General features: G+C 30.2%; 1 protein-coding gene across 1 annotated transcript in view; it reads left to right on the top strand.

Annotated features, from left to right (window-relative positions):
- The window catches only part of LOC149800497 (inositol 1,4,5-trisphosphate-gated calcium channel ITPR3-like), a 297,708-nt gene that overhangs the window by 258,751 nt on the left and 25,920 nt on the right, over positions 1–13,037 (top strand). The window contains exons 58-60 of the mRNA XM_089958443.1: positions 4,536–4,628; positions 7,123–7,275; positions 12,054–12,137. Of these exons, the coding sequence (XP_089814569.1) occupies positions 4,536–4,628; positions 7,123–7,275; positions 12,054–12,137 (330 nt within the window). The remainder of the gene's footprint in view (positions 1–4,535; positions 4,629–7,122; positions 7,276–12,053; positions 12,138–13,037) is intronic.

The raw sequence follows: 13,037 nt of genomic DNA, 5'->3' as shown, positions 1-13,037 counted from the left end.
CTGTACATTCATTTGCATCTGTACATTTATTTACATCTGTAAATTCATTTGCATCTGTACATTTATTTACATCTGTAAATTCATTTGCATCTGTACATTCATTTACATATGTAAATTCATTTGCATCTGTACATTTATTTGCATCTCTACATTCATTTGCATTCTACATTTATTTACATCTATACATTTATTTACATCTGTACATTCAATTGCATCTGTACATTCATTTACATCTGTACATTTATTTGCATCTGTACATTTATTTGCATCTGTACATTCATTTGCATCTGTACATTTATTTACATCTGTACATTCATTTACATATGTAAATTCATTTGCATCTGTACATTCATTTACATCTGTACATTCATTTGCATCATACATTCATTTGCATCTGTACATTCATTTGCATCTGTACATTCATTTACATATGAAAATTCATTTGCATCATACATTTATTTGCATCTGTACATTTATTTACATCTGTACATTCATTTACATATGTAAATTCATTTGCATCTGTACATTCATTTACATATGTAAATTCATTTGCATCAGTACATTTATTTACATATGTACATTCATTTACATATGTAAATTCATTTGCATCTGTACATTTATTTGCATCTGTACATTCATTTACATATGTACATTCATTTGCATCATACATTCATTTGCATCTATACATTCATTTGCATCTGTACATTTATTTACATCTGTACATTCATTTGCGAGGCCCCGAGTGGCCGAGTGGTCTAAAGCACTCTCCGTTACGGATCACTGCCATCTCACTTCTGTCGGCAGCGGTTCGAGTCTTGGATTCAGCCAATGTGGGTATGTGAGAAAGCTTGCCAGTAGCTTCTCGTGGGTCAGTGGTTCTTTCCAGCATTTTCCCTGGTTCTTCCTCCACCATTAATACTGGCCGCCATGTATAGCCTATCGCGTGCTGAAAAATGGCGTTAAACCCCACAACAACAACAACAACATTCATTTGCATCTGTACATTAATTTGCATCTGTACATTCATTTACATATATACATTTATTTGCATCTTACATTTATTTACATTTGTACATGTACATTCATTTGCATCTGTACATTCTTTTACGTCTGTACATTCATTTTATATCTGTACATTCATTTGCATCTGTACATTTGCATCGTACATTCATTTGCATCTGTACATTTATTTACATCTATACATTCATTTACATCTTTACGTTCATTTGCATCATACATTCATTTGCATATTTACATTCATTTGCATCTATACATTCATTTACATCGGTACATTCATTTGCATCTGTACGTTCATTCATTTGTTTTTTTCCGGTGTGTTTTCTATGCCTATAGTCAGATTGACCCAATTTCACATACATTCATGAATATTGCACATGGATGCATCCTGAGAAAGTGAATTAGCAAGAGTTGGTGTCCTAATATTATTTAAACTTGAGTGAAGTTTGTATTTTTTAGCCATTTCATACATCTATTGTATCTTCAAACCCATATCTTATAAAATCAGTGTTTGTTTGAGACTGACACTGATACAAGTTCTGTATTCTAATACACCACAATGAATAGTACACAAAAACCTGTTATGAGTGACATCTGCTTTTAAGTGACCACCTGTCATTTCTAACCACAATCATAATGCACAGATCAATTTTATTATATTAATGCTCTGTTGTGAACGATCATCTGCAGAAGTTGACCTAAAGGGACCATGATGTCTTGTGTCTTGGCAAAATATGCATTTTGACACTGCTGTGAATGATCAAATCACATAAACAGGGATAAATTCCACTGACCTTTATTTAAATCCTGTAACAATAACTGCCTCTACCGTTCTAAAAAAATGTGTAAAAAAATAGACTGGCTACCAATATCTGAATTTTTTAAAGGATGGTTATAATGCTTTATAGTTTTGATTGTAAACTAGACTTAAGTACATGTGGATTATTTCCACTCTTAGCCTGGTTTCCAGCCTTATCATAGCTAGTGCCCATATGTACAAGTACGACAAAATATTGCTATGAATGACCATTTTGTGAGAACATAGAAATACGCCACTGACCTATATATAATCATTTGTAACACGACTGCTTGATTAGTGTCAACTGATAAAAAATAACATAAAAAAAGGGTTCTGGCTACAGAATATAGATTGTAAAGTCCATAAACCAGGTTAATGTACATGTTGCAAATTGTCATTCTAGTACCGAAATTAACGTAGTGATTGGATATATTGTTTGTCTTTGTAGTTAACCTGTATTGCCTGGGGATGAATAATCTTTGTGTATTAAGCTAGCAAGAAAGAATCATTTATGGGATTTGATTGATAGTGATAAAGACTTGTTTTGTTTGTTGGTTTTTTTCCCCCCAGTGTTACCGTGATTACATCCCAATCATCAAGCTGTCATCTATTCAAGTTGATGCAACCGGGTTACACACTTTTGTAATACAGTTAATTTGAATTAATTAAAAAGCCTTTTGTCTCTGAATCAGGATGAGATACTTTTTTATTTCATTAATGTATAGATTTTCGTATTTTCCTTACGCCCAGTCAAACCATCTTTAAAGTCGATATTAGAGCTGAGCACTAATAATGTTAACACTTAGTACCTTAATAATGATGGATGAACCTCAAGAAAAATGTTGCTATGGAGAAAATAATTATTTTAACTGAACAAAGTGTAAAAGATCAAACCACTTGCAAAATAGCAATTTAAGCATTGCTAAAACAAATTTAGGGTGTTATAGGAAAAGGAGTAGATCATAAATGATTTGTGTGTTAATACATATACATGCCATCTTCAGATTTAAATGTGATTTAATGATACAAGTATATCACTATTCCTCTCTAGTTTTGTTTTCAGATGAATACATACATACAGTATCTTAGCAAAAACAATTAATAAAGAATATAATATACGTACAGTGATTGTGGTTATTTTTCTTTAAATTTGTCTGAAACTGGACCTTGGAAACTTGTCTTTTTGAACATAAACCCTGTTATAAGAGACCACCTGTCTTGAGAGACTGTTGTTAGCAGAAGGGGCGGTCTCTCATAATAGGTTTTACTGTGTAGAATGAAATATGACTTAAGTTTTCCACATGGTGGTATGATCATTGGCTCACAACAAGTAGGTACTGTGTTTAAAACCTGTTCTGACTAGCTTTGGTCAGATGTCATGGCATATGTCTTTGCAAGGCACTTAACTCCCAGTATCCTCATAACAGTCATCAAATTGCTGTCTATTTCAAATGAATTCCTCATAATGGTCAGTAAATTATTGTCTACTTCAAATGAATTCCTCATAACAGTAAATGATTGTCAGCTTCAAATGAATTCCTCATAACAGTAAATGATTGTCTACTTCAAATGAATTCCTCATAAAGGTCAGTAAATTTGTATTGTCTATTTCAAATGAATTCCTCATAACAGTCAGTAAATTATTGTGTACTTCAAATGAATTCCTCATAACAGCCAGTAAATTATTGTCTGCTTCAAATGAATTCTTCATAACGGTCAGTAAATTATTGTCTACTTCAAATGAATTCCTCATAATGGTCAGTAAATTTGTATTGTCTATTTCAAATGAATTCCTCATAACAGTAAATCATTGTCAGCTTCAAATGAATTCCTCATAACAGTAAATTATTGTCTACTTCAAATGAACTCCTCATAAAGGTCAGTAAATTATCGTCTACTCCAAATGAATTCCAGTTAGCGAGTGATTTATATTATCAGCAAACACTATTTAGGAAAATTCTATTGAGGGAAAATGGTTATTTCTGATTACATTAACTACATTTCTTAGGTAGACATTACTTGAGCTTTTTGGCCCAAGTAATAATTTGGAATACATAGGGATTTTATAGACTGGCCATGTTATTCATTTCAGTATTAGGTCTTTTCCACTAGCCATGTTATTCATTTCAGTGTTAGGTCTTTTCCACTAGCCATGTTATTCATTTCAGTGTTAGGTCTTTTCCACTAGCCATGTTATTCATTTTAGTTTTGGGTCTTTTTCACTAGTCATGTTATTTCTTTTTGTATTAGGTCTTTTTCACTAGCCATGTTATTTATTTTAGTGTTAGATCTTTTTCACTAGTTTTGTTATTTATTTTTGTGTTTGGTCTTTTTCACTAGCCATGTTTTTTATTTTAGTGTTAGGTCTTTTTCACTAGCCATGTTATTCATTTTAGTTTTGGGTCTTTTTCACAAGTCATGTTATTTATTTTAGTGTTAGAGTCTTTTTCACTAGCCATGTTATTTTTATGTTTTAGTGTTAGGTCTTTTTCACTAGCCATGTTAATTATTTTAGTGTTAGGTCTTTTTCAGTAGTCATGTTATTCATTCTAGTGTTAGGTCTTTTTCACTAGTCATGTTATTGTAGAGTTTGGTCTATTTTTTTCTGAAGGCATATTAATTGTAGTGTTAGGTCTTTTTCATTTGGATGTTTATGCCCATTTATTCTATATGTATTATAGTAAAGTCATTGTTTGAAACTGAGACATGTATTTTGCAGGTTGCCAATGAACTACATGGTAATGGTAGTGACCGTGGCCATAGCCCTGTTTATCCTTATCACGTATCAAGCTGGTTCTGTAACGATGCCAATGTAAGTTGGACCAATATTATGATAGCACATTCAGTTGTGCATGCCTATATTTTAGTTGTAATGACATCAACGTAAGTTGGACCAATGTTATGATAACACATTCAGTTGTGCATACCTATATTTTAGTTGTCTCTGAGGTTTATGCAGTTGTAATCAGATTTTAATTGCAGAATGCCATGTCCGTTCTCAGCTTGTGCTTTGTCTTCAATCACCCCCTCCCAAAAGCAATAATAAAACTGTTTAGACTTTGATTTACCAGCACATTGTACAGAGGCAGATGAACGTACACTGTCAACAGTTGATGGTATGAATGCATACAACATGTTGATTAGTATATTTGTTCACTCAATTTTTCTCTATTTCTTATTCTGCTAGTGATATATTCATTTCACACACTGCTGGAATTTATGTATATTACTTCATTTAACACAGTGCTTGGATGTGTGTAAGTATATATATATATATATATATATATATATATATATATATATATATACATTACAACTGGTATGTATATATTCACTTCACACGCTACTGGAATATATATATACATAACTTCATTTGACACACTGCTTTGATATGTGTGAGTATATATATATATATATATATATATATATATATATATATATATATATATATATATATATATATATATATATATATATATATTTCTATATTAATTTCACAGACTACTGGAATTTATTTATTACTTCATTTCACAAACTGGTGGCATGTACTGTATATATTACTTCATTTCACACACTTCCTGAATGTATTTATTCATTACACACGTTACTGTGATGTAGGTACTCATTTCACACACTACTGTGATGTAGGTACTCATTTCACACACCACTGTGATGTATGTACTCATTTCACACACTACTGTGATGTATGTACTCATTTCACAGACTACTGTGATGTATGTACTCATTTCACACACTACTGTGATGTATGTACTCATTTCACACACTACTGTGATGTAGGTACTCATTTCACACACTGCTGTGATGTAGGTACTCATTTCACACACTACTGTGATGTAGGTACTCATTTCACACACTACTGTGATGTATGTACTCATTTCACACACTACTGTGATGTATGTACTCATTTCACACACTACTGTGATGTAGGTACTCATTTCACACACTGCTGTGATGTAGGTACTCATTTCACACACTACTGTGATGTATGTACTCATTTCACACACTACTATGATGTATGTACTCATTTCACACACTACTGTGATGTATGTACTCATTTCACATACTACTGTGATGTAGTTACTCATTTCACACACTACTGTGATGTAGGTACTCATTTCACACACTACTGTGATGTATGTACTCATTTCACACACTACTGTGATGTATGTACTCATTTCACACACTGCTGTGATGTAGGTACTCATTTTACACACTACAAGGATGTACATACTCATTTCACACACTACTGTGATGTACATACTCATTTCACACACTACTGTGATGTATGTACTCATTTCACACACTGCTGTGATGTATGTACTCATTTCACACACTACTATGATGTATGTACTCATTTCACACACTACTGTGATGTATGTACTCATTTCACACACTACTGTGATGTATGTACTCATTTCACACACTACTGTGATGTATGTACTCATTTCACACACTACTATGATGTATGTACTCATTTCACACACTACTGTGATGTATGTACTCATTTCACACACTACTATGATGTATGTACTCATTTCACACACTACTGTGATGTATGTACTCATTTCACACACTACTATGATGTATGTACTCATTTCACACACTACTGTGATGTAGGTACTCATTTCACACACTACTGTGATGTAGGTACTCATTTTACACACTACAAGGATGTACATACTCATTTTACACACTACTGGGATGTAATTTTGGAATAGTCTATTTGTATTCAGAAATGAAGTAATGATAACAGTCCAGTAAAGTGTAGAACAAAATAAGTGCATTGATTTGTTATATGATGTAATAAAATAATCACATCTGCATGTTATAAAGAAATGAAACTAATGAATTTAAGCTTGTAAACATCAATTGTTTCCTATCACACACAAAAATCATAATTATTTGACTCATTATTGCACAGATTTGTTTTTTGAAAATGCACTAATAGTAGCTTGGCAAAACAAGTAACAGCCATAAATTGAAAACTCAACTTAAGTTGAATTACTCCAGTTAACATGCAAATATTCATATTGTGTAATTTTGTTGTAATTGCTGACTTAATTAGTGTGAGGACAAAGCACATAATGCTGCATATATTTTTTTTCTCACCTAAAATAAATAAAATAAAATCAGCATATTTTTATTTTATTATGGTTAAAGAGAAATAGTTGCAAGATAAAGAATAAATGACTTATTGTGTGGTTACATAATTACACTGATTTTATTCCAGGTACGTACCATTCTACAGGTATCCAGATGTCTTAATTACACTGATTTTATTCCAGGTACATACCATTCTACAGGTATCCAGATGTCTACTCTGTGATATTCGGTTTAGGAGGACTTCACAACTTTTTATCCGTGTGCATATTCCTGACCTTCATCATATCCAACCGTCCCACCTTCACCCCAAGTGGAGAACTTCCACAACTCTTTCAGTAAGTTTTAAAATAACCAAACACAAGGGTATTTTCTCATTCTCATTTGTGTGCTTTCACTCGCATCCTGAATTCTCATAATTTTGAAAACATTTCTCCCATTTTTATTTTTCACTAGTTTAGTTAAAATAATTAAAAATTTAAAATAAAGCAGTTGTTAATGATGCATGCTCTAGTACATTCAGTTTTTAATGGATAAGAGTATTCCACACAAACAAATCGTGTTAACAGAAATATTAGACACATAATTAATACCAAATTAATTCAACTAAATTAAATGCAGACAAAATAAATGAATATCATCAGGGCTTACCTATACAATTTACAACTGCGAATATATACCTATACATATACAACTATTAATATACATATACATGTACTACTACTAATAGATACCTATACATGTACTACTACTAACAGATACCTATACATGTAATACTACTAATAGATACCTATGCATGTACTACTGCTAATATATCCTTATACATGTACAACTACTAATATATACCTACCTATACATGCACTACTAGTAATATATACCTATACATGTACTACTAGTAATATATATATCTATACGTGCACTACTACTAATAGATACTTATACATGTACTATTACTAATAGATACCTATACATGTACTACTACTAGTAAATACCTATATATGTACTACTACTAATAAATACCTATACATGTACTACTACTAATAAATACCTATATATGTACTACTACTAATAAATACCTATACATGTACTACTACTAACATATACTTATACATGTACTACTACTTATATATACTTATACATGTACTACTACTTATATATACTTATACATGTACTACTACTAATAAATACCTATACATGTAATACTACTAATAAATACCTATACATGTACTACTACTAATAAATACCTATACATGTACTACTACTAATAAATACCTATACATGTACTACTACTAATAGATACCTATACATGTGCTACTACTAACAGATACCTATACATGTACTATTACTAATAGATACCTATACATGTACTACTACTAGTAAATACCTATATATGTACTACTACTAATAAATACCTATACATGTACTACTACTAATAAATACCTATACATGTACTACTACTAATAGATACCTATACATGTGCTACTACTAATAGATACCTATTCATTTATGACTCCTAATAGACACTTATACATGTACAACTACTAATAGATACCTATGCATGTACTACTGCTAATATATCCTTATACATGTACAACTACTAATATATACCTATCTATACATGTACTACTACTAATGTATACCTATACATGTACTACTAGTAATATATATATCTATACATAGATACTTATACATGTACTACTACTAATAAATACCTATACATGTACTACTACTAATAAATACCTATACATGTACTACTACTAATAGATACCTATACATGTGCTACTACTAATAGATACCTATACATGTGCTACTACTAATAGATACCTATACATGTACTATTACTAATAGATACCTATACATGTACTACTACTAGTAAATACCTATATATGTACTACTACTAATAAATACCTATACATGTACTACTACTAATAGATACCTATACATGTACTATTACTAATAGATACCTATACATGTACTACTACTAGTAAATACCTATATATGTACTACTACTAATAAATACCTATACATGTACTACTACTAATAAATACCTATACATGTACTACTACTAATAGATACCTATACATGTACTACTACTAATAGATACCTATACATGTACTACTACTAATAAATACCTATACATGTACTACTACTAATAGATACCTATACATGTACTACTACTAATAGATACTTATACATGTGCTACTACTAATAGATGCCTATGCATGTACTACTGCTAATATATCCTTATACATGTACAACTACTAATATATACCTACCTATACATGTACTACTACTAATGTATACCTATACATGTACTACTAGTAATATATATATCTATACATAGATACTTATGCATGTACAACTACTAATAGATACCTATGCATGTACTAGTGCTAATATATCCTTATACATGTACAACTACTAATATATACCTATACATGTAATACTACTAATAAATACCTATACATGTACTACTACTAATAAATACCTATACATGTACTACTAGTAATAGATACCTATACATGTACTACTACTAACAGATACCTATGCATGTACTACTACTAATATATCCTTATACATGTACAACTACTAATATATACCTATACATGTACTATTACTAATAGATACCTATACATGTACTACTACTAGTAAATACCTATATATGTACTACTACTAATAAATACCTATACATGTACTACTACTAATAAATACCTATACATGTACTACTACTAATAGATACCTATACATGTACTACTACTAATAGATACCTATACATGTACTACTACTAATAAATACCTACACATGTACTACTACTAATAGATACCTATACATGTACTACTACTAACAGATACCTATACATGTACTACTACTAACAGATACCTATGCATGTACTACTACTAATATATCCTTATACATGTACAACTACTAATATATACCTATACATGTAATATTACTAATAGATACCTATACATGTACTACTACTAATAAATACCTATACATGTACTACTAGTAATAGATACCTATATATTTACAACTACTAATATATACTTATACATGTACTACTAGTAATATATACCTAACATGTACTGCTATTAATAGATACCAATACATGTACTACTACACTTTTTAATTTACATAACTATATGCTGATATAATTTTTCTATATTTTCTATGGATCCACAATTATTTTTTTATATTAACCAATGATATCATGTGATAGTATATGATATATGGTATTCATGTGAAATTATACATCAGTATATAGTATATGATATGTGGTATTCATGTGAAATTATGCATCAGTATATAGTATTTGGTATGTGGTATTTGTGATGTTAGTCATCAATATATAGTATTTGGTATGTTTTATTTGTGATATCAGGCATCAATATATAGTATTTGGTATGTGGTATTTGTGACATTATGCATCATTATTTAGTATATGATATGTAGCATACATGTTATGAGTGAACACCTTGTTAGTAAAATTTTGTTGGAGGACAGAATTTTTTCTTGCTAATAGTTGGTTACATTGACCTACTTTTCTCATACTTAATCACTTCATGATTTTGGTTTCAAGTGCTATTTCATTGATGATGTGTACTGTTCTGTAGTAGAAAAATAAGGTTTTCTAGACTAGCTGTGTTATTCATTGTAGTGGTAGAGGGAAGCCCACTGTTATTATTTTCATGTATTATCCTACATTAGTGTTATTCATTGTAGTGGTAGGTCTTTTATTTTGAGTGAAGCCCACTGTTATTATTTTCATGTATTATCCTACACTATTGTTATTCATTGTAATGGTAGTGTGATGACCACTGTTATTGTTTTCATGTATTATCCTACACTATTGTTATTCATTGTAGTGGTAGTGTGAAGCCCAATGTTATTATTTTCATGTATTATCCTACACTAGTGTTATTCATTGTACTGGTAGAATGATGACCACTGTTATTGTTTTCATGTATTATCCTACACTAGTGTTATTCATTGTAGTGGTAGGTCGTTTCTTTTGAGTGAAGCCCACTGTTATTATTTTTATGTATTATCCTACACTAGTGTTATTCATTGTAGTGATAGGTCTTTTATTTTGAGTGAAGTCCTATGTTATTATTTTCATGTATTATCCTACACTAGTGTTATTCATTATAGTGGTAGGTCTTTTCTTTTGACTGTAGTCCAATGTTATTTTGTATGTACACTAGTGTTATTCATTGTAGTGGTAGAGTGAAGCCCACTGTTATTATTTTCATGTATTATCCTACACTAGTGTTATTCATTGTAGTGATAGGTCTTTTATTTTGAGTGAAGTCCAATGTTATTATTTTCATGTATTATCCTACACTAGCGTTATTCATTATAGTGGTAGGTCTTTTCTTTTGAGTGAAGTCCAATGTTATTTTGTATGTACAATAATGTTATTCATTGTAGTGGTAGAGTGAAGCCCACTGTTATTATTTAATGTATTATCCTACACTAGTGTTATTCATTATAGTGATAGGACTTTTATTTTGAGTGAAGCCCACTGTTATTATTTAATGTATTATCCTACACTAGTGTTATTCATTGTAGCGATAGGATTTTTATTTTGAGTGAAGCCCAATGTTATTGTTTTTATGTATTATCCTACACTAGTGTTATTCATTATAGTGATAGGACTTTTATTTTGAGTGAAGCCCAATGTTATTATTTTTATGTATTATCCTACACTAGTGTTATTCATTATAGAGATAGGACTTTTATTTTGAGTGAAGCCCAATGTTATTATTTTTATGTATTATCCTACACTAGTGTTATTCATTATAGTGATAGGACTTTTATTTTGAGTGAAGCCCAATGTTATTATTTTTATGTATTATCCTACACTAGTGTTATTCATTATAGCGATAGGACTTTTATTTTGAGTGAAGCCCAATGTTATTATTTTTATGTATTATCCTACACTAGTGTTATTCATTATAGTGATAGGACTTTTATTTTGAGTGAAGCCCAATGTTATTATTTTTATGTATTATCCTACACTAGTGTTATTAATTATAGTGATAGGTCTTTTTTTTTTAGTGTTATCCTCGTACATTGTCATAAAGTAAGTTCTTGAAATTGAAATATTTTGCAGGGTACCAATTAATTTTATTGTCAACATGGTCATAATCGTGTGGAACATTCGCTCAAGGCTGACTGGTTCTGAACGGACACCACTGTAAGTCTGATCTTCCCTAATATTTGATAATACTTTTAGTCATTTATACAGATATTTAGCTATTACCTACCTTATTATATGATATTTCCTTTAGGTATGCATACAGATATATAGATATTACCTACCTTATTATATGATATTTCCTTTAGGTATGCATACAGATATATAGATATTACCTACCTTATTATATGATATTTCCTTTAGGTATGCATACAGATATATAGATATTACCTACCTTATTATATGATATTTCCTTTAGGTATGCATACAGATATATAGATATTACCTACCTTATTATATGATATTTCCTTTAGGTATGCATACAGATATATAGATATTACCTACCTTATTATATGATATTTCCTTTAGGATATTTCCTTTAGGTATGCATACAGATCTATAGATATTACCTGTCTTATTATATGATATTTCCTTTAGGTATGCATACAGATATATAGATATTACCTATCTTATTATATGATATTTCCTTTAGGTATGCATACAGATATATAGATATTACCTACCTTATTATATGATATTTCCTTTAGGTATGCATACAGATATATAGATATTACCTATCTTATTATATGATATTTCATTTAGGTATGCATACAGATATATAGATATTACCTACCTTATTATATGATATTTCCTTTAGGTATGCATACAGATATATAGATATTACCTATCTTATTATATGATATTTCCTTTAGGTATGCATACAGATACATAGATATTACCTACCTTATTATATGATATTTCCTTTAGGTATGCATACAGATATATAGATACAACTGAATAGTTTGCTTCCTCACTCCAGATAATTCATGGTCATTAGTAATTTCCCATACTCTGAGCAAAACTATCTTTTATGAATTGGATATTTTCAGCAATATCACA

Source organism: Sinohyriopsis cumingii, chromosome 5 (genome assembly GCF_028554795.1).
Source record: "Sinohyriopsis cumingii isolate HCF-2022 chromosome 5, ASM2855479v2, whole genome shotgun sequence".
Taxonomy (NCBI): Eukaryota; Metazoa; Mollusca; class Bivalvia; order Unionida; family Unionidae; genus Sinohyriopsis; species Sinohyriopsis cumingii.
The sequence above is the reverse complement of the archived record's forward strand: the minus strand, read 5'-3'. Positions and strand labels throughout refer to the sequence as shown.